The sequence below is a fragment of the Cannabis sativa genome, chromosome 5 (genome assembly GCF_029168945.1).
Source record: "Cannabis sativa cultivar Pink pepper isolate KNU-18-1 chromosome 5, ASM2916894v1, whole genome shotgun sequence".
Lineage (NCBI taxonomy): Eukaryota > Viridiplantae > Streptophyta > Magnoliopsida > Rosales > Cannabaceae > Cannabis > Cannabis sativa.
Window position 1 is genome coordinate 52471272 of NC_083605.1, and position 22104 is coordinate 52493375.

At 32.7% G+C, this 22104-nt stretch overlaps 2 protein-coding genes across 2 annotated transcripts; both read left to right on the forward strand.

Moving 5' to 3' along the window:
- Positions 1–13855: 13855 nt before the first annotated feature.
- Positions 13856–15048, forward strand: LOC133037655 (uncharacterized). Its single transcript, XM_061115044.1, has 2 exons — positions 13856–14098; positions 14836–15048. The coding sequence occupies exons 1-2, from the start codon at positions 13868–13870 to the stop codon at positions 15010–15012; spliced, it is 408 nt and encodes a 135-aa protein (XP_060971027.1). The 5' UTR covers positions 13856–13867; the 3' UTR covers positions 15013–15048.
- A 1228-nt stretch (positions 15049–16276) lies between these two features.
- Positions 16277–17562, forward strand: LOC115715737 (uncharacterized). The gene is made up of 5 exons (XM_061115045.1): positions 16277–16429; positions 16551–16739; positions 16845–17129; positions 17231–17296; positions 17400–17562. Exons 1-5 carry the CDS (start codon positions 16277–16279, stop codon positions 17541–17543), a joined length of 837 nt encoding a protein of 278 aa, XP_060971028.1. The 3' UTR covers positions 17544–17562.
- Positions 17563–22104: the final 4542 nt, after the last annotated feature.

Genomic DNA, 22104 nt, shown 5'->3' on the forward strand with positions numbered 1-22104 from the left:
AACAAGATTAGTAGTGCTTCTAAACATATGGAAATAAAGTATCTCACTATTAGAGACTTGGTCTAGAAAGGAGACACTGTGATAGAATATTGAAAGACCAAGTTGGTGTTTGTAGATCCTCTAACCAAAGGATTAAGTGTCATATTGTTTGATAAATATATTTTTAATATGAGCATTTTATAATCTTTTGTTCCTTTGGGTTAGTGGGAATTTCTTGTTTTATCTTTTTGAGATTACATTTATATGTACTTTACTTGTTGATGTTATGAACTACTTTGTGGGCCAATAATTTTTATTATTGGATGTTTATGCTTTCAGTTAGGCTTTGTTATATTCTCGAGAATAATTGAATTGAAAGCATGTAGTTCATATCTTGTTGTAATCATTGTATTTTAAGTATATTTACTAAAAGACAATGATATTTTGTTGGCTTAATTTTTTAAGCAAGTTTAGTGACACTTACTTATTTATTAAGTAGTGTATGTTTAATTTCACTGGCTTATTTATTAAGCATCACGGTATCAGTGAAATTGAGGACTGATAAGGATATTATGTTATTTTAAATTGATCACATGTTGAACATAATTCCTTACCACACTACTAGACTTATTGACCATGTCGATTTAATACTTTGGTATTTTGTGATTATGAATGTCTTTTGTTGAGTTAAAAACAATATGACTGTCATAGTTCATTATCAAAGGTTAAATTGGACCGGTATGTTGAGATGCTATCAGAGAACTATCATTTTTTAAAGTGGCCACAAATGTTTTCCTGTTGTTCAACCCATGAGTCGTTTTCAAACAAAATTATTTTAATATAATATATATGTATTAAAATCAATGTAGCCCAAGTGGGAGAATGTTAGACTTTGTATTTAGGCTTACATTAAGTTTTATTAGTTTTATTAAAACTTGGGTTGATTGGATAGTTCTTTGCTGTGTTAGCCCATATTGTTGGAAATCACTTGTTAATGGGCTTAGCATCTGTGTGTAAAGTCTAGGTGAAGCAGAAGTGTGGGCTTTTCTAGTTGATTGAAGCCTTTGATGAGCAGGCCCAGCCCAACTAGGGTTTTGTAGCTAAGTCCCCTCCCTAACTCTATAAATACATATTGTCTCATCACAATTGTATACCTTTTGATAATCAGATAAATAAACTGCTTCTGATTTAGAGATCTAGGGAGGAAGACTTAGTTGATAGTATTGTACTATCAAAGTGGAGTAACTGCTGTGGATCAAACTGAGATAATTGCTATGGATTAATCAGGTACGCATACCTAATTATTATATATTATTATTGTGTTCTATGTTATATACAAATTGATCTTGGGTTTATATTAATTTATCTAACAACACATACATACATACACACATATATACATAATCCCACATACACATACATATACATACATACATATATTTATACACATATATACATTTATACCCACATAAATATACATACACATACATACATATACACAACTATACACTATTAAACACATACGTACACAAATCCATACATATAAACATTAAAAAAAATTAAAATTAAAAAATTAAAAATACCTTAAATAAATTAGAGGAGGTGGAGTTTGGTGGTCTGCGGTGGTGGCTGGCGTAGCTCTGCCATCGTCGATGGTGGTGGTGGTGGTCTTTTTGAAGAAGAAAAGAGAGGGATTGACAGAATGAGATAGAGATTGAGAGAGATTGATAGAGAAAGAGAGAGACTGAGATGGAATCGGAGAGGGATTGAGAGAGGGCTTGAGAGGGTTTTTTTTTAGAGATGCAAAAATGAAAATGGGGAAGAAGGGGGCTTCGTGCTCGACCTGATAGATATATACACTTTTACCGGCGCATCGGCGCAATTGGATGCGCCAGTAAAAGTTTTTTTAAAATTTTGACCCAAGTCAAAACGTGCGTTTCATTTACAACTTTTACCGGCGCACAATTGTGCCGATAAAAGTATCCCCACTTGCCACATCAAAATTCACACGTTTAATTTAATACTTTTGCCTGCGCAATTGTGTGCCTGTAAAAGTATCCCCACCTACTAAGGAAATTCACGCGGGAAGTTTCCCTCTCTTTTTTTGGGACTTTTACCGGCGCATGGATGCGCTGGTAAAAGTATATAAGCGCCAGAATAAATGAAATGAAAGGCAGCAAACTCGCGCCTTTTGGCGCTTCATTTTTTACTTTTACTGGCGCATATTCATTATTGCGCCGGCAAAACTTATTAACGCCGGTAAAAGTAAAGCCTAAATGCAAGTGGGATTTCAATTTTTGCTTTATGTCGACAACTTTTACCGACGTATTTGACGAACTGCGCCGGTAAAAAGGCCTATTCTTGTAGTGAAGACCTTTTAGCAATTAATAATTATAAATATTTTTTTATATAAATCCCTACTAAAATTATTTTAATAGTTAAGCCATTTAATTATAATATTTACAATAAAATTTTATTTTTTTTAACAAAAATTAGACTTTTTTTTTTTACACAAATTAGAATTCTCTTCTTGTAAAATAAATTTTCAAATAATTAATTATTTTTAAATGATATTGAATTATTATTTTTTTATTAATAGAAGAACTAAGTATGAGTTTTTCTATTCGAGTTTGAGGTTACTTCGTTTTTTGGGGCAGCTTGACTTTGCTTTTTGAATAAACGACTCCTTATCAAGAAAAAAAAAGATGAAGGAGTTTAGCCATTTTTTAGAATATACATTCAACTTATTTTACTTTTTACTTTTTTAATATTTTAATAAAATAAATTAAATAATTAAGTGTAATAATTTTAAATTAAAGTTATAAGTATAATAAAATTTTACTTATGAAATTATATGTGTATAATTTTAAATTATAAAGAGTTGCTATAAAAATTTTAATAATTTAAGGACAAAAAATATTGCTAAAAGATCCTTATTTAATAATAGATTAAGAAAAAATAATTAATAATTATAATTAATTTAAGGGAAAAAAATAGAAAAATACAAAAAAGGAAAAAAAATTACAAAAATACTTTGAGCCGGCCCATTAAACATTTATACAGTCCACATACAAATATTTACAAAAATACCACATGCACTAAGCCTTCAGCTATACAGAGCGAACCATGAAGATGAAAATACCGCGATCGTTTCAAAACCGCAAAACAACTAAAATGAAACCAAAACGAGGAAAATACAACTATTAATTCTGGCGAAATCAACTGGAAAAGAAGACCTGCAATGATCTAAACAGAAAATGACAAAAAAAAATCAGAAAAACTATGAAGAAACTGAAATTACACATTTATTTTCTGTTTTATTCGATCAAAATAACTCCCCCTAATATCGAAATCTATATTCATGAAATGTAGATCTGTAACAACAAGATCTGAAGCTCCCACAAAATCCAAAAAAATGTATGATGTGAAAAATTTAAAAAAAAACCTCATGAATAATACATCTACGTTATATACAGTTGCATTTTGATTGATTACTGGTTTCCAATATAAATATATTTTTTTAGAAACACAATAAGAAGAGTAAATTCGAATTAAGGTACAACTAGTTACGTATAAGTTTGTTTATTTTTTGTTTTGGTTGCCTTATAGTTGCATTATCGTTTTATGATAGTTTATATATTATGCAGGAATTTAATTTGACGGGGACTAAGAAATAGTAGTTATACATAGTAAGTTTTGTGCAAATAGTTGCATATTAGTTTTATAATGAAATAACATATGCAAGTAGCAAAACTATAATAAAACTACAAAACAACTGTATACAAACAAAAATATAGGAAAAATTCTTTGAACATCAACATCCATGATAAATCTCATTGTTACCCATTGATGATATAAAAATAGACAGGAAACAACTAGATAAAAAACATATTAAAAAAAATACATACAGAAGGTGTTTACACTATTAAAAAACTATGAAAAAACTATTACAAAATGAGAAATCAATAAACACGAAACCCACAAAAGTTGAATATGAAAAAATTTCAAAAATGGGGGAAAACCAAAAAGAAACCGAAAACAAACCTGCGATCGAAGAGGAGCACCATCCTAATCAATTTTTTTAGCAGGAGCATGAGAAATTTTTTCATGGGCAGTAACCTTTGATTTCTTTTTAGGAGGAGCTCGCTCACGTTTCGACAATTGAGGAGCAAAATCGGAGTCATCGTCTTGAACAACAGGACGTTTGCCCTTATTGCTATTAGCTACAGATTTCAATCCCATTTTAGAACTTTTCTTTGGCACAGGGGAAGGAGAAGAGTTCAGCTATGGAGGTTTTATTTTAAAAAAAAAATTGAAAAGAAATTGAAAAATAATAAAAAAAAAAAGAAGAGAAAAAGAGAGGGAAATGATGTAAGGTATGATTGATATAAGTCATCAATGGAGGTTACAAGATATTTTAAAAAAAAATGAAAAGAAATAAAAAATCAAAGGAAAAAATGAAAAAAAGAGAGAGAAGTGATTGATGGTTGATTGAAGAGGGATGGGGGAGATGCACGTGGGGAAGTGTGCATGTGGTATATATGTAATAAAATAAAGAGAAAAATTAAATATGTTTAGGTAACCGTGTGTAAGTATATATGTAATAAAAGTTCCATTTTGTATTTTTTGTGTAAAAATTTCTTAATTTAATTTTAAAATATAATTAATCTTAATTAAAGCTTTATAAGGAAATAAATTATTAGGTGATTATTAGGTTATAAGTTAATTATTATTTATTTTTATTTAATTTCCAAATAAATCACAACCATTCAATAATAATCTAAGGGCTAAAAAAATGTAACCATGATGGTTACATGTTTATAATGTAACCATTGGAACCTCCTCCATATATGTACTCACCTTCAGATTTACAATAAAATATATATGTATCCATTACTAAAATAAATAAACTAGTATATATATTTATATATATTTAAATTTATGTGTATGTGTCTATGTGAATAAGAATAATTTTTCTCGTGTCTTCCATTATAAAACAAATAAAATGCACCAACTCAATATATTACTAGAAAAGATTAAGAAATTAGAAGTTGGTGTCTTTTTTTAATACTACTAGAAAATGAATATATTTAATATATTATAATTTTTTAAAAATATATACAATTAAGTGCTAATTGGATTGGATCAGTTACTTTTTGAGGTCAAATAACATCCAATCCGCACAAGTGCGGATTTTAGATTTTTCAATCCAATCCAATCCGCGCAAGTGCGGATATCCACATTTTGCGGATTGGTTTTGGATTGGATTGTGCAGATTGAATTGGATCGGATACTTTATGAACAGCCCTACCATCGAAATCTTCTTTATTGATTGAGTAAAAATAGGTACAATCGAGTTGAGATTGATTCTCTGATGAGTTCTCACCCAAGAATCTTCTTCTTTTACAGAAGATTTTTCATACAAACCTAAACCTATTCTCTCTCTTTTCTCTGTACTCTCTCTACCTCTCAATCTTCTCTCTCTCTCTCTCTCTCTCTCTCTCTCTCTCTATATATATATATATATATATATATATATATATCTCGAAACTCAATCTAATCGTCGTACTTAAAATGATAAGTGTTGGAGATATTTATAGGCTTAGGATCAAGATCTTAAAGTTGATGGCTGTAAGAAATTAGGTTGTTAAGTTAGTTAGGAAATAACTAACTTAGTTAACTCTCCTTTGAGCAAGTTCTCCACGTCAGCATAAGTAAGAGTGCATCTGGGAGCAGATATGAGGGCTTCTAGAAACACAGACCGAGGCACTCACTGAGGGAACTTCTCAGATAAGAAAGAGCCAGCTAGAGTCGACTATACGAGACTCCCTTCCAAGAGGAACAACTAGCCATCCAGAACTCCCTTCTGGAGGAGGATTAACTTTCCTAAAATCTACACCCAAAGTGGACATAATAGTCATTCGGGAACTCCCTTTCGGATGGCAATTATCATTCTACGAGATTTTTTCCAGAATGAAAGTTAGCTGTCCGAGAACGTACTTCTAGGAGACAGACAAATTTGTAGGAAAAACTTTTGAAGCATTTCGTTTAGATGAACTACACCACAAATTCCACCTAGTTACTTGAAATTAAAAGTATGATGATGAAAAAGAAAGAATGCAACCATTATGGTTGGTGTTCCACTAACTTTTGAGATAGATAAAGTTCAAGCAATGCTTGAACTTGTTTACTATTAAGACTTTAGTCCCAACATCAACATGATTATCTTCTCTTCTGACCATCTCCAAATCAACCAGCCCTTCTTCTATCTTCTCTCTAATCTATTAAAGCCTTATATCTATATGTGTGCTCTTTTCATGATAAATCAGATTCTTACAAAGATGGATGCATGACTGGCTATTCGAACACACAGTCACTCCCCTTTAGATTTGTTTCAATTCATAAAGAATGCCCCGAAGCCATAATCTTAGTTTCCATGAATTCTGCTTTCGTGGTGGAAAGAGCAACCACAGAATGTAATTGGGCCTTCCATCTTATACAGTTTCAGTTAGTGAAGAAAATATAAGAAGTGGTTGATTTTCTAATATCTCAGTTTGACACATAATTAGCATCCAGGAATCCTTTTAACTACAATTCTCCTTTTGCTTTCTCATAGGTCAGAACATAATCCCAAGTTCCCTTCAAGTACCTTAATAACTATTTGAGGGCCTTCTAGTTCAGTGCCTGGATCAGACATGAACCGGCTTAGGATGCTTAGAGCATGAGCGATATCTGGTCTGGTGCTCACCATCACATGCATTAAAAATCTTAAGACCATAGCATAGGGTACATCCTTCATTTCCCCCTTTTCCTTCAAACTATTAGGGTATTGGTCGTTTGACAAAATGAACTGTCCCCCTAACAGAACAGATGTACTCTTTATGTCTTCAATGTTGAACTTCTAAATAACTTTCTTGATGTACCTGGTGTTGGGTTTTATGCCCTAAATAAAACTCTATTTCAATGTAATCCGTTTTATTTAACATCAATAAAGAAACATAAGTATTTTTCATTCATTTGTGTATGTTTTGGTTCATCTTATCAATTGCTTGTCTATTTGATTTATAAATTCATTTCAAACCCTTTTCACATACTTGATCATGTTTATTGTGTTGTCAACACATTGGAAAGTAAACATGACTATGTGAATAAAGATTCCTAGATTTATCAGACACAGGGTTTTACTGATATGATAATCTACAACAGAGTTTACTTGCATTTGGAGAAATGCTATGTTCTTTCCAGAGCATTGGTTAAAGTAAAGCTCAGGTTGGGTGCATGGAGTATGCATCGGAAGGGACCGATATTGAACTTTGACATAGATTTATTAAACTTACCGTAATATCTATTCAAGTCAATATCGCCTAGTTGATCCTAGATCAAATGATCTAAATCCTGATATGATTAGGTTCAATCTCAAGAGTGTTAGTCGTGTTCTTTGATTTGTTAGTTAAGCCTACTTTTGGGTCAGGGTGATACGTACATTTTGGGAACGCGGTAGTGCAATTGAGTGGGAGCGCTAACATAAATATGGAATCTATAGCTTCTATCTGGCGAATAGAAAGTAAAGGATGATTTCATTCGAGCTTGACCAAATGAAAAATAAATGGTGGAGTACTCATTTCACATAGCTGAAATATCATTTATACGGGGTTAAGTGTTTTAAGGATAAAATATATTGTAGGGTTTTACGGTAATCTAATCCCTTTACAGTGTAGATCATTCATATAGAGGATCATTGATCAAATTAGGATTATAACAATGGATAACTAATGATGTGTCTATATGGTGGAACATATAGAGCGTTCTATATATTGAGAGTGCAATTCTAAGTTCTATGCGTGGATTCAACGAAGAATTAATAAGTTAGTGAATTTAGGTTATAAATTCTTGATCTGCTTATTGGAAGCTCGGTTATATAGACCCATGGTCGCCCCACTAGTTGAGACTGTTGGAAATTTATTTTACCAGGATCTTAGATCTACTCACAAGTATGTTGATTAACACCCTAAATATGAACTTTCTAAAACGATGAAATAAACACGTATAAAGTTTAAGAAACCTTACATTGGGTGCAGCAGAATAAATGACTCTTTCCGTTCAGATCTCTAACCCTTGTATCCTTTCTGTAGCAGAGTATTATCAAGATCTGAACCTGGATCTCTTTCTCTGAATCTTTGATGCTGAAACTCCTTCTTGCTGAAAGTCTTTCTTCACGATCTTCCTCACTATGGTTGAGGTATCACTTGCTGTGTGTGGGCACTACTCATACACTAAGAATTTCGAAATTTAAGAGGAAAGAAAGGGAGAGGGAGTGGTCAGCCAGATAGGGAGAGAGAAGGCTCAGGTTTTTCTCTGAATCAGAAGTGTCAGAAGAAAGTGTTATTTTCCTGAAGCCTTCACTATCTATTTATAACATTCCACTAGGGTTAGGTTTGAATTATTTGGCATTAAAATAATGAAAATATCAGTTTAAATTGCCTACAAAAGTGGCCGGTCATGCTTAGTGGATTTGGGCCTCACTTTTTGCAATTTTGTAGTTTTACCTTTTCTGCATCTGATTTTCTCAAAAACGCAAATTTTCTAATTCAACCATTTAAATGGCAATTCTAACTATTTAATAACTATAAATAATTATTAAATAATATTGTCATTTTTCATATTTATTAATTGAACCATACAAAGTATCATAATTGACAAATATGCCCCTAAAACTCTTTCTTTACAATTTCGCCCTTACTTAGTGAAAATTTCACAAATAGACATAGTCTAATTTGAGAATTATAATTGATTAATCAAAACCAATTACATGAGTCTTACAAGCAATATTATCTCAACTAGTGCGGGGACCATGGGTCTATATAACCGAGCTTCCAATAAGTAGATCAAGAATTTATTACTAAAATTCACTAACTTATTAATTCTTCGTTGAATCCACACATAGAACTTAGAATTGCACTCTTAGTAAATAGAATGCTCTATATGTTCCACCATATAGACGCATCATTAGTTTTTCATTGTTATAATCCTAATGTGATCAAAGATCCTCTATATGAATGATCTACACTGTAAAGGGATTAGATTACCGTTACACCCTACAATGTATTTTATCCTTAAAACACTTGACCCCGTATAAATGATATTTCAGCTTATGTGAAATGAGTACTCCACCATTTATGTTCGTTTGGTCAAGCTTGAAGGAGGTCATCCTTTGCTTACTATTCGCCAGATAGAAGCTATAGATTCCATGTTTATGCTAGCGCTCCCACTCAATTGCACTACCGTGTTTCCAAAATGTATGTATCACCCTGACCTAAAAGTAGGCTTAACTAACAAATCAAAGAACACGAACAGCCTTTCAAGATTGAGCCTAATCATAACAGGATTAAGATCATTTGATCTAGGATCAACTAGGCGATATTGACTTGAATAGATATTACGGTAAGTTTCATAAATCTAAGTCAAAGTTCAATATTGGTCCCTTCCGATGCATACTCCATGCATCCAACCTGAGCTTTACTTTAACCAATGCTCTGGAAAGAACATAGCAATTCTCCAAATGCATGTAAACTCTGTTGTAGATTATCATATCAGTAAAACCCTATGTCTGATAAATCTAGGAAAGTTTATTCACATAGTCATGTTTACTTTCCAATGTGTTGATGGGACAATAAACAGGATCAAGTATGTGAAAAGGGTTTCAGATGAATTTATACATTATGTACATATAATCATGAAATGAATCATGTGAACCATGCAACATTAAATATTTTTTCTGATCTATATTGATAAGTAAATCTGATTATATTGAAATGAGTTTTATTTAGGGCATAAAACCCAACAAACTCCCACTTGCACTAATATAAAACAAAAAAGTGCGTTTCAAATAATCTCAACACCTCGATATACAAATTAAGTGTAGTAGTAGTAAACTCCTCGTAATAGGATCTGAAAGGTTGAATTAAACACAACCTTTTCTCCACCATTACTCTTCCTTAATCACAAAATCATTGATAATGTGAAATTCCTCTCTATATGTCTACTCTCTTGGGATACTGGATTCTATACCTTTGGCAACTACTTTTGGTTAATCAGGAAATAACACTAGTAGTTTAAGGCAATTTGCAATGGTGCCAAAAATGTATAGAACTTTCCTTAGACTGAATAAGTACCTTTCCTGCAACTTTTAACATTCAGTCCCTTTCTGAAAGACCTAGAGACTTTAGATACGTTTTTACACTTCTCCGAAATCACTATTCCACCCCCAGAGTAACCACCATCTTATCAGAAAGATTTTCTAGCGCAAAGGCAAATTTCGAAATCTAATATGGTGTAGTCTAAGAGTTTTAAACACACTCTTATAGACTAACATATAGTTCCTCTTCTTAATCTTAGGATTTACTTGATTGTCTTCCAATGTTCTTCTCCTAGATTAATCTGATACCTACTCATTACTCCCACTCAACAGCAGGTGTCTGGTCTAAGGCATACAAAAGCATATCTAAGACCTCTCGCTGTTGATTTAAGAAATTCTTTCATGGCTTTATCTTTTCTGGAATAGTTAAGACTTTTCCTTAGATAAATAAAATCTATACCTAAGAAGTTGTGAAGCTTCCATAGATTGCCATTAGAAAGAAAATGCTTCAGCATCTTACTAAAGTAAGTTGCTTGCATTAGAGTAAGTAATTACCAGGTACACCACAAGCCATAGGTTTAGATAAACTCAAACCTATAATACTAGGAACAGGAAGTTTTGTTAAGACCATTGAATGGACTTATTAACTAAAATTTCCTTTTATGTCCTTGTACTAGAAAACTTTAGGTTATTCCATGTGAATGGATTAAACCATAGTTCTATTGGCTTTTCTTCTTAGTTTCTTATCTTGACAATCCATTACTTGTTTAAACTTACACTGATTTTAATCACTAGTGTCTTCCAAGTCATAAGAAGGTGAGTTCCTAGAAACTCTCCCACTACGACAAGGTACCGTGAATTATGTCTAAGAAAACTAAATGGTATTGATCTCTTCGGTTGTGACTAGACAACAGAGGAAGTGGGATCATCATATGTCAAATAAGATGATAGAACACTTTTGGAATCAAGAATTAAATATCTCCTTTATTTTCAGAATTAGTCATTATCTTAGAAAAGTAGTATTTGTTTAAATAAACACTTTCTTATCTATTGACTATGGGATGGTCCACCCCTAATCACTTAGAATAGCTAACAAACCATGGTTAATAGTTCTAGCTTTTCTTAAGATTTTGATTAGGTCATCCATGAATCTAGTAATGATTTACATTAAGTATACAACCATTAAATCATTCTGAAATTGTATTACCATAGAAGGATTTAGGCAACGACTAGTAACTAATCATCAATATGCAACTTGAAATTTCTGGGGAGGTAAGTTTGGATATAATTCAAAAATCAATTTAATGATCTTTGAACTGCATATCTACTAACTATTTCTCCACCCCTATCAGTTCGCAAGATCTTTAACCACTTACCTTAATTGTTTTAACCATTGCTAGAAATTAATGAAATTTTTAAACATTTCAAATTTCTTGCTAAAAGGTATAATCTAGAGTTATCGTTTTAAGAATACAACGAAAAACTCATATCCACCCCTGAATGTACATCCATCTGCGAATGAGATGAACTACTTTCAGTGGATATAGGCGCATTAACTCTTTGCACAGATTGATCTTGTCAAATCCACTATGAACAAGATACAAATGCCATAGATTAAAAAAAATTTGGTAGTGTCTTTTGATGACATAGGTTTAGTTACATCAAAGAGTTCTTAGAATACTGCAAGTGGATCTTGGTCACAGAATACCTAACTCATATTCCATACAGTTTTAATCCATTAATAGAAGATGGATATTAAACACTTGAGAAAGTGTAACTATATTGTATTCTGGAATTAGAAATATAAGAAAATTTCTATTTGGAATCTAAAGTTAAAGTCAAAGACTTAAATTTATACCAAATATAATGAGTAATTCTATCTTGGACCACCACTACTAATTTAATTCTAAGTCTGATTTGCCCATACAAGAAGGAGATTTCTAAGATTGAGGATTTATATCAATTAGGAATAGAATTTTGGGATTATAATCATATGCGTCATTTAATTTCTTAAGAGAAAATATATAATGACATGAAATGATTTATAGACCATTCATCCAATGATATGATATTGAGCTAATTCGAAATGAATAAGCTAAGAGGAATTAGGATAATTTCGTTTAAAAAAAGAATCCAACGATGCTTCGATTAGCGAAAGTCAAAGTAATCTTATTTATACAATCTTCTTGTTTCATATCGTAAAAATACTAGTCTAAGGTGTCATCAATTGATGAACAGCGAGATGTCGCATATACAATATTTATCTTTTGAGATCTAAAACTATTATGTATGTCTAATGGTGAAAATCCACTAGGGATTTATCTCATTAGATAAACAAGCCAAGTTAGACCAACAATGAAGATTCGAAATTAAACTACAACTTAATAACAGAAAATAACATGGTTCAATATAAATTCATACACAATTCAGAAATTATAAACATATAGCAAGTAGGAATGACAAGTGAAAATACTAAAACTTACAATCCTAAATAATTTCCAAGATTTTTCAACAAACTGATACAGTGTCCCGTTTAGGCGAGAGTCAAAGCATCATCCATTGAATAGAGTTGTCAGCCCATCTAAAATGAAAACCATTCTAGCAACCTTTTATTCGATCAAGATTGGAATGCAGCGTTGTCCCGTTTAGGCGAGAGTCAAGGCAATTCTATCTTAAGAGCTTCCACCACTGTTTCATAATTTGCAAGTCAAGTATGGTCGCCACCATTAGGGTGATCTATACCATACAAAAAACTTACAAACTACTTATCATTCAAGATTAAACGTTGCGAAATTGCTAATGAACGTTCCTCCATTAGGGAGGATTACTCACTAAAACAAACGCGGTGTAAAACCCACAATGGAGATTTAATGTCTTTTAATTAAAAAGCTCATTATTTAAAAAGAGTTGTATTTTCTTTGATTCTCTTTATTTATTCTAATTATTTTTAATATATATTTATTTAATTAAAATTTCCAATTTAGAATGAAAAATTCTAAATATAAATTTTAATTTAATATTTATAAATTTTACTTAGATGGATATGAAAATAACATGAATTATTTCCATCTTAGTAATAATTTCCAATAAATATTTAGAAAAATATTCAATTTAAGTTGTTACAAAATTAATTTAAATTAATTTACAACTCAAATTTAATTTTCTATAAATATATATTGCAATTTACATTCCAGTACTTTAATTGCATTATTTTTACAAAAATATGGTGCTGTCATTTATATATCGAAATGTACCGTTTTTTATACCGTTATCAATTTAATTCATTTTTTTTTAAAAAAAAACTGAATGGGACGTGTGATGTGTGATGACGTCATCACATCACGTCCTGCACGTCTTCCATTTTGCAGTGATCAACTGTTCACGCGCCACTTTTTTTGCATGTGTAATTCAAATTATGGACGGTTTTAGAGGATTGTAATCATTATTTTTTTTTTTATTTTTGTATTGTATTTTACCATTTTTATGGTTTTTTAAGTGTTTGTATAAATAGGTAAAGTTTGTTTTATAAATATTCATTTTGAGCTTTCGTTTCTCTATTTTCGTTTTATACAGAGTATATGGGTTAGGGTTTCTTCTTCTTGGGGTGGTTTATTTTCGTGTTAGCAAGAGAGTTTGAGTGCATCATTTTCGTTTATTGCCTTGTTATTATCATCTGTAAACCTAAAAAATGGTTAAAACTCGTTCTTCAATTTCTCCTTCGCATTACATGAGTAGGCTGCTGATAAGAAGAAAATGGAAAATGTCTCTGATGATGGAGATCGTGATGATTCTGATCGTTCTGGTGGTTCTGGTGGATCATCGGATGGTAGCCGTGGCTCGGCATTGCAAAAGAGAAAAAGAGTTGTTGATAAAGTGAAGAAAGAAGATGTTCGAAATGTGAAAAAGATGAAGCAAGTTGCTGAAGATTTGCCTGAGGATTATGATAGTGAAGACTTGGAGGTTGAAGTTCGTAATGATTTGAAGGTATTTTTATGATTTTTAATTTTTTATTTGGTTGTATTGGGTTTACGATTTTTAGGGATTTAATTTATTTTTAGATTTTATAGTTTATTGTTTTATGTTTTTAAATGTTTTTGATGTTTGTTTGTAATATTTTTTTTGGTTTATATGGTAGTCGGTTTTTATTTGTGGTTTTTTGGGTGTTGTTTTTGTTTTGTTATTTTTCATGATGTTTGTAATCTATTTTGTTGATTATAGGTTTGATTATTTGTTTTTAGGTTACTGTTTATGTGTTTTTTTTGGTTTATTTGTTAATTTGTTTCGATTTTGTTTATTTAGGTTATGTTTAAGTTTATTTTGTTTTATTTCTGTATGTTTATGGATTATTTTTGTGTTTTAGATTTTTGATGGGTATTTTTCTTGTTTACTATGGAAAGTTTTGGTTTACAAATATATTTTCTGTTTTTGTTTATTATAGGGTTTGATTATTTGTTTTTAGGTTATTGTTATTGGTTTTTTAGTTTATTTGTTAATTTTTTTTCGATTTTGTTTATTTAGGTTTATGTTTAAGCTTACTGGTTTATCTTTGTATGTTTATGGTTTATTATAGTTTTTTAGGTATTGATGTGTATTTTTTTTTGTTTACAGTGGAAAGTTTTGGTTTACAAATTTAAATGATTATTGTATACTGTGAAGTTGTTTATTGATGTTTATTTTTAGTTTAATGTGTGGATTTCTTTGTATATCATTTTTTTTTACAGGAATGGGATTTATATTTCAAGCCTGGTGAAAAGATTCAGGGAAAAGTGATGTTATTCCCTAATCAGGATAACATTGTTGTCAAAAATATTAATTCCAAGTTGACTAAAGATCAACGTAAGTTGTTTCGTGGTACTTGTTTTGGTTATTTTTTGGATAGCCATCCTGTTGGTTTTTAGTCTCAACTAGTTCATAATGCCTTACATAGGGAGGTATATCAGAAAAATAAAAAAGAAATGTGGTTTAAGTTTGGTGATGAGAATTTCAGATTCAGTTTAGCTGAGTTTGCTGTTGTTTTGTTTACGGTTTCTTTGTGTGTTGGTGATGTCGATTTGAGTAAGTATACACACAGAGAAAATGCTTTTGTTGATCGATATTTTTGTGATCAGACAGTGACTGTTAGTGCTGTTGAGCATAGGTTTATGTATAGTGATTTCAAGTCAGATGAGTATCTTTGTGAAGATGGTAATTTTTGTACCTTGTTACTAATTGTTTGATTAGTAGCGTTTACTCAAAAAAAGTTCCTGTTGAGATTTTGAACATAATTGGGGTTAATGAGTATGGTAGTTTTCCATGGGGTATACCAGTGTTTGAATTAACTTTGCACAAATTAAAGATTGGTTTGAGGGGTGTTATGAAGGGAAAAGGTGTTGCTAAGCCTCTTGCTAAGGTTAAAGGGAAACATTTGGAAAAGGGTCCTCGATCTTATAAACTTCCTGGTTTACCTTTTGCATTTTTGGTTTGGTTGTATGAAACCATTCCTTTGTGCTTGAAGGCAAAGTTTTGTTCCTATGATTCTGGTAAACCATATAGGTTTTGTAGATGGAAGAGTATTGGAAATCCAAATTCAAGTGAAGTTGAGAAGAAAGTTCTATCTTCAAATAAGGTATTTTTTATATTTTGTAAATTGTTTATTTGTTATTTTTATTATATTTTGTAAACTAATTATTTTTTTTTGTTTTGCTAGCTGAAAGGAAAACATATTGCCTGCGAAAATGAAAGGAATGGTTTATTGGTCCTTACTGGAATGGAGTTTATTGGCCGAGAAGAGTCAGATGATGACTTTGATGATGTTCCATTCTCAAAGTTTAATGTTGATAGAGTTGGATCTTCTGGTGTACAGAAGGAGTTTACTTGTGGGTTTGATGTCGATGGTGTGATGCGTAAGATGAAGGAGTTTATTTCTAGGCAAAAGAAGACTGATGAGTCTATTGAAGTATTGAATAATGTGTTGGAGGGTAGATTCAAGGAGTTGCAGTTAAGTCTTCAGTCATATATTGACTCAAAGATCAGTGAAGGCTTGGTTTTTTTTATGGAATTGAAGTTTAATGAGTTGAAGGAAGCTATTGAAAATGCAAAAATTTCTAAAGATGGAAATGATAGTCCTGATGAGAGCGATGGCAAGGTTTGTTTTTTGATTATGTTTATTTATTAGTTTATTAGATGTTTCTTTGTTTTTTCATATGTTATTTTGATTTTCTTGGTTTTTTTTTTTGTTGCAAGAATGATGATTTAAATGATGTTGAAGTTTTTGATGTGAAAAGTCAAGATGCAATTGAAACTGTTGGACTCGATGAGAATATTCAATATACTCAGGTTATTTTTGTTTTGTAAACTAGTATATTGTTTTTTGTTTATTGAATATTTTTTGTTTTTTGAATATTTTTTCTTTATGTTATTAATGTTTTTATTGTTTAATGGGGTTTTTTTTTTGTAGGTTTTTAATGATGATGCTCCTTCATTTGATATTATGAGTTTTATTTCTAGTAAACCTGATTGGTTTACTGAAGAAAAAAAGAATACTGATAAATTGAATGATGAAGAACAGGTTGTTGATGATCATGGCCTATTTAAGGATGCTGTTAAAAAATCTAAGGAGGATGAAGATGATGGTGGAGATGACCAGGTAAGTTTATTTATTTTTTAGGTTTTTCATTATTTAGATGATTTGTTACTATGTTGTTTTTTGTCTCTGTCAAATGTTCTTTATGTTTGTTTTGTATATTTAGAGGGTTTGGGGGGTGGTGATGCTGTTAAAGCTATTGGTTCAGATGGGACAAATAAAGACAATGTTGAGGGAAAGAATACTGAAGAAGCAAAAGATGTTGCAGATGGGAGTAATAAAGATAATGTTGAGGGCAGAGCAGTTGATGTAGATGCAAGTGTAAATGATGTTGAAAGTGTTGCTAGTAAGGGAAAGTTGTTTGATAGTCAAGGCACTAAGGATAGTATCACTGTGTCTGCTTTGGAGATTATAAATGAAAAGATTGATGCCTATGAGGGAAGCATTAAAAAGGTTTGTCATTTTTTGTTTACTGTATACTTTTTTTTTATTTAGTTTATTTTATATTTTGAATCATTTTGTCATGTTTAATTATTTTTATTTTTTGTTTTTAGGATAAGTCTTTAAATAAATTAGAGGCAACAAATGCTGATGTTTTATCTACCTATGGGTTGGACAAGGTTTGTTTACTTTTTTTTTTTTATTCTTGTTTATGTTCTGAGTATTGATTTTTGGTTTACTATGTTTACATATATTTTGTTTTTTTTTTCATGATATTTTAAGACTGATGTTGTTGGTGTTGAGAAGAAGCATGGTTCTCAAGAAAGCTTTTCTGTATCTACCATGGAGGTTGTTAATGATCATTTGGTTTCCTATGAAGACAGTTTGAAAAAGGTTTCTTTTTATTTTGTTTATGTTATTTGGTAGTTTGTTTTTTTTTTTCTTTTCACTTACTTGTTTTTTTTTATTTGTTTGTAATTGTTTTGAATGTTAGGGAAAGTCTATAAAATTGGAGGAAGTAACTCCTACAGTTGGAAATAGAGAGAGGAAACCTAGTTCTGTATACAACAGTCCGTATACCACAGAATTTGGTTCAGGTAGTATTGGTAAACCAAAAGGTGGACGTCCTGGATCATGTGCTTTTGGATTTGGCTTTTTCAATGTGATTGATGATGTGCAAGTTAAATCTTTTGATCAGTGGTTTAAGATTGGGTTTAATGATAAAAACAAAGTGAAGAAGTTTAAAGAATGTCATAGGAAGCTTAAGGTTCCATTGGATTTTGTGGTTTGTCAAATTGATGATAAGATGTGGTTCTATGATTTGCTTACTGTTGGGAAGAACTTGTCATGCTCGGTTAGTGTGTTATTATATATTTTTTTTTGTTTATTGTATACTTTTTCTGTATATTTGTTTATAACTTTGGATTGTTTTATGTTTATTGCAGCATATTGATGTTTGTTTCTACTATTTGAGAAAGAAGTTAAAGTATGACCAGTCTGTGAAAATTTCTGGTAATACTACTGATTGCTTCTTTGCTTCTCAAATTTTTGATTTATATAATGAGTTTGTTGCAAGTGGTAAAAATGTTGATTCGATTAAGAAGGATTCTAAGGCAGCTGCATACATAGCGGGTTTTTATATGTTATGCAATAAACCCTGGGCTGAGCTTGATTTCGTACTAATGCCTGTTAACGTGATTGTTCTTGCTCATTGGATATTGTGTATTCTTGACATTAAGATGAGATGCTTAAAAGTGTTAAATTCTATGAGGTTTGGGAGGTACAAGAACAACTCAGAGAGTTTTGTTCGTGCATTTGCTGTAATAATTCCTATCTTACTGTCACATGTTAATTTCTATGAGGGGAGAAAAGATATTGACAGGAGTAGTAAGCACTGGCAAGGTAAAAAAGATACTGATGCGTTTGATATTGTCGTGGTTGATAATTTGCCACAACAAGAGGATAGGTAACTATCTTTGTTTTTTTTTTTTATATTTATGATTCTATGTTATTGTTTATTTTTTGTTATCTGACAATTGCTATGTGTAACACCCTAACTAACTTAGGCGTATTACGTGATTTTTAAACGTACTGTGCAGCTCGTTGCTAATCAACGAGGTTTATGGAAAAACGTGATTAATTAAAATTTTGCTTTTTAATTAAACTTATAAACCATATTACAAAAGACTCGGGATCCCGATTATAAAATCATTTACAAAAGTTTAACTGTTTAACCATTACATAAAAATAAAAGTCGTCTAACGACCAGTTACAAAAATTCAGCCTTGCTGTCCCGAGGATCGTACGCTCCACGCCTAACCGCCCCGACATGTACAATCTCATAAGCTCGCTCACGGTCCATCAGCTATAGCCTTGCCTTTACCTACACATAAACGTAAACTGTGAGTCGACAGACTCAGTAAGAAAAGCATAATAATATCATACATAATTCTAACTGTCGTGTCCAACACGATACTGAGTCCCGCTACTGCCATGTCCAACATGGTGCGAGCCACTTACCGCCATGTCGAACATGGTACGCGAGTTACGAACGTTCATAGGGACGGTACTATTGACACGTAACAACCTCGATCGGTCGAGCCCGGTCATACTCCATTGCTGGTCATACTCCGGCTGTACCGACGTGTTACTATATCCTCCGATCGGTCGAGCCGGTCATACTCCTCGGCTTCGTCGGTCATACTCACTGTCACCGACGGGATACATCAATAGCATGGAACCACCAACCAAGTGTCGACGATCGGTCAAGCCGGTCATACTCCATGTTTGGTCATACTCCGGCACGACTGACAGCGTGACGGGGTTGGATGGTTCGAAGCCAACATACAACTAATGTAATCTAATGGGCTTCCTACATGCACGCTAAACATGTAATCTACATATGCATCTTGTTATACTAATCTTACACGGATTCCGATTTCAGTGTCTTAGTCCAACTTGTGGACCGGCGAAGCCGAGCGGCGGATTGCGGCTCCTAAACCATAAAAATCACAACGCTATAAGTGACACGCTAAATCACTTCCCGGGGACTAAAACTAGAAACTAAAAGTTTCCCTATCGATAAAAAGCATGGCAATACCCCTAAAAACATAAAAACGAGGAAAACTAGGGTTTCTGAAAATTCCCCCCAAGTAGACCAGGTTGCCCAACCGAATTCCGGTTACGGGAATTCTTGGACACCCATCCGGAATTCCGGTTACAACCGAATTCCGGAATTAGGTTCACGGGAATTTTTCAAAAATTCCTAATTCAACCAAATCAAACCCAATTGGTTCCAAACCTTCCGCACCTGCTCACAAATACCCCAAAGAACAAATCTAAGGCATCAAACTAACCCAGAATTCACAGATACACAACTTGCCATTAAAGCTCAAGCTTTGAGTTCTAAACTCAAGCTTGAGCAATTCCCACAAACATGCGTTCAAACCTAGTTAATTCTACTCAAAAATGCATGAATAAACCTCTGAAATCAAATAAAATCATACACAACAACCCATCAACAGACTCAATCAATTCTCTTTGAAAACCATATTTTGAGCTAAAACTTCCAAATTTGAGCAAAGCAATTAACATTCTTTTCTAACAACCTAAATAATCACAAATCAACATACTTAAATCTCAGAAACAACAACAATATTCCAGCAGCAACAACATCAAAGATTCAAGCATGCAACAACCATTTTCATCATAAATTTCAAGAAAAACAAAGTAAGAAACTAAAGCCAAGAAATACCTCAATGAAAATCACTTTGATCTTGCTAAACCACTAGAATTAACCAAGCAAAACCCAGCCCTTGCACAGCCAAGCTTTGGCCGAAAAGAGAGAGAGAGAGAGCTTTGAGTGTTTTGAAAATTTCTTTTAATTTTGACTAAGTGTTGAATTTTTGTGAAAAAGGAATATAAGCCACAAATCACATTTTATTTCAGCCAACAAATTAAAATAAAATAACCATTTAATCCATTTAATAAATCACATAAGACAAAACAATAATGGGGCAAAAAGACCATTTTGCCCCTCCACCATAAAATCACATAAATCATACTAAAGGGGTATTTTTGGGAAATTCTAAATTCCCGGCCATTCCCGACATTCCCAATGTCTAAAACCCGTCCCAAACTAATAACATGCTAAGTTGTGATTTCTACTGAGCCAAACGCCGAGTTCCAAAATACCGGACACCGGAAATGCAAAATATGCAAGCTACTGAATAACATAAATAACAGTATAATAAATTATTTAAATAGCTATAAATAATTTCATAATTAATCATAAACAACTGCTAATTTCCAAATTAACTAAGCGGGCTTTACAACTATCCCCCCCTTAAAAGGATTTCGTCCCCGAAATCTAACCTGAATAACTCTGGATATTGAGCTCTCATATCTGTCTCTAGCTCCCAGGTGGCTTCTTCCACCTTACTGTTTCTCCAGAGAACCTTGACCAATGCTATGGTCTTATTCCGAAGGACTTTATCCTTTCTATCCAGGATCTGCACTGGTTGTTCCTCATATGTCATATCTGGTTGTAGCTGAAGGCTCATAGCGAGTATATGAGAGGGGCGAAACGTATTTTCTCAACATCGAGACATGGAATACGTTGTGCACCGCCGATAAGGCCGGAGGCAATGCTAACCGATATGCCACTTGACCTATCTTCTCGAGAATCTCGAAAGTTCACAGTAAATCTAGGGCATAACTTGCCTCTTTTCCCGAAACGTTTAATCCCACTTCATCGGAGATACTCGCAAAAACACATGTTCCACACTTCGAACTCAACGTCTCCGCGTTTCGGATGACGTAACTCTTAATCTCTTTCTGTGAGGCAAGCATTCTAGCTTTTATCTTCTCTATCGCCTCATTGGTCCCGAATCGACTGCTGGACCTAGGTATTTCCTCTCTCTTTGTCTCATCCCGGTGGATAGGGGATGCATTTCCTAGTACAACGGTTCATAGGGAGCCATCCCTATCGTACTCGATAACCGTTGTTGTAAGAAAATTCTATCAACGGTAGATACTTACTCCATGAGCCTTCAAAGTCCATAACACAGGCTCTCAACATATCCTCCAATATGCGAATTGTCCTTTCGGGCCCGACCATCCGTCCGAGGATGGAATGCTCTTGAATTTTAGCTTTGTACCCATTGCCGTTGCAAACTTTGCCAAAATTTGGAGGTGAACTTCGGATCCCCGTCCGAAACTATAGACTTCGGTACTCGTGAAGTCTCACTATCTCTCTCGACATATAACTCGCCTAACCGATCCTTTGTAAATGTTGTTCTACTTAGAAAATGAGCGAATTTCGTAAATCGATCCACCACTACCCGGATGGAATCAAACAAACCCATGGTCCTAGGTAACCCGACCACAAAATCCATCGTAATATCCTCCCATTTCCATTCTCGGTAGGGTTAGAGGCCGCAACAACCCGCCGGTCTCGATGTTCAGCCTTAATGCGACACGTGAGGCA

Bases quoted from the DNA above. Each gene is read 5' to 3' on its own strand.
- LOC133037655 (XM_061115044.1), top strand. From the start codon at position 13,868: ATGGAAAATGTCTCTGATGATGGAGATCGTGATGATTCTGATCGTTCT. The intron at 14,099-14,835 runs GTATTTTTATGA...TTTTTTTTACAG, and splicing joins AAGTTCGTAATGATTTGAAG to GAATGGGATTTATATTTCAA.
- LOC115715737 (XM_061115045.1), top strand. From the start codon at position 16,277: ATGTTTCTTTGTTTTTTCATATGTTATTTTGATTTTCTTGGTTTTTTT. The intron at 16,740-16,844 runs GTAAGTTTATTT...GTATATTTAGAG, and splicing joins ATGATGGTGGAGATGACCAG to GGTTTGGGGGGTGGTGATGC. The intron at 17,130-17,230 runs GTTTGTCATTTT...TTTTGTTTTTAG, and splicing joins ATGAGGGAAGCATTAAAAAG to GATAAGTCTTTAAATAAATT.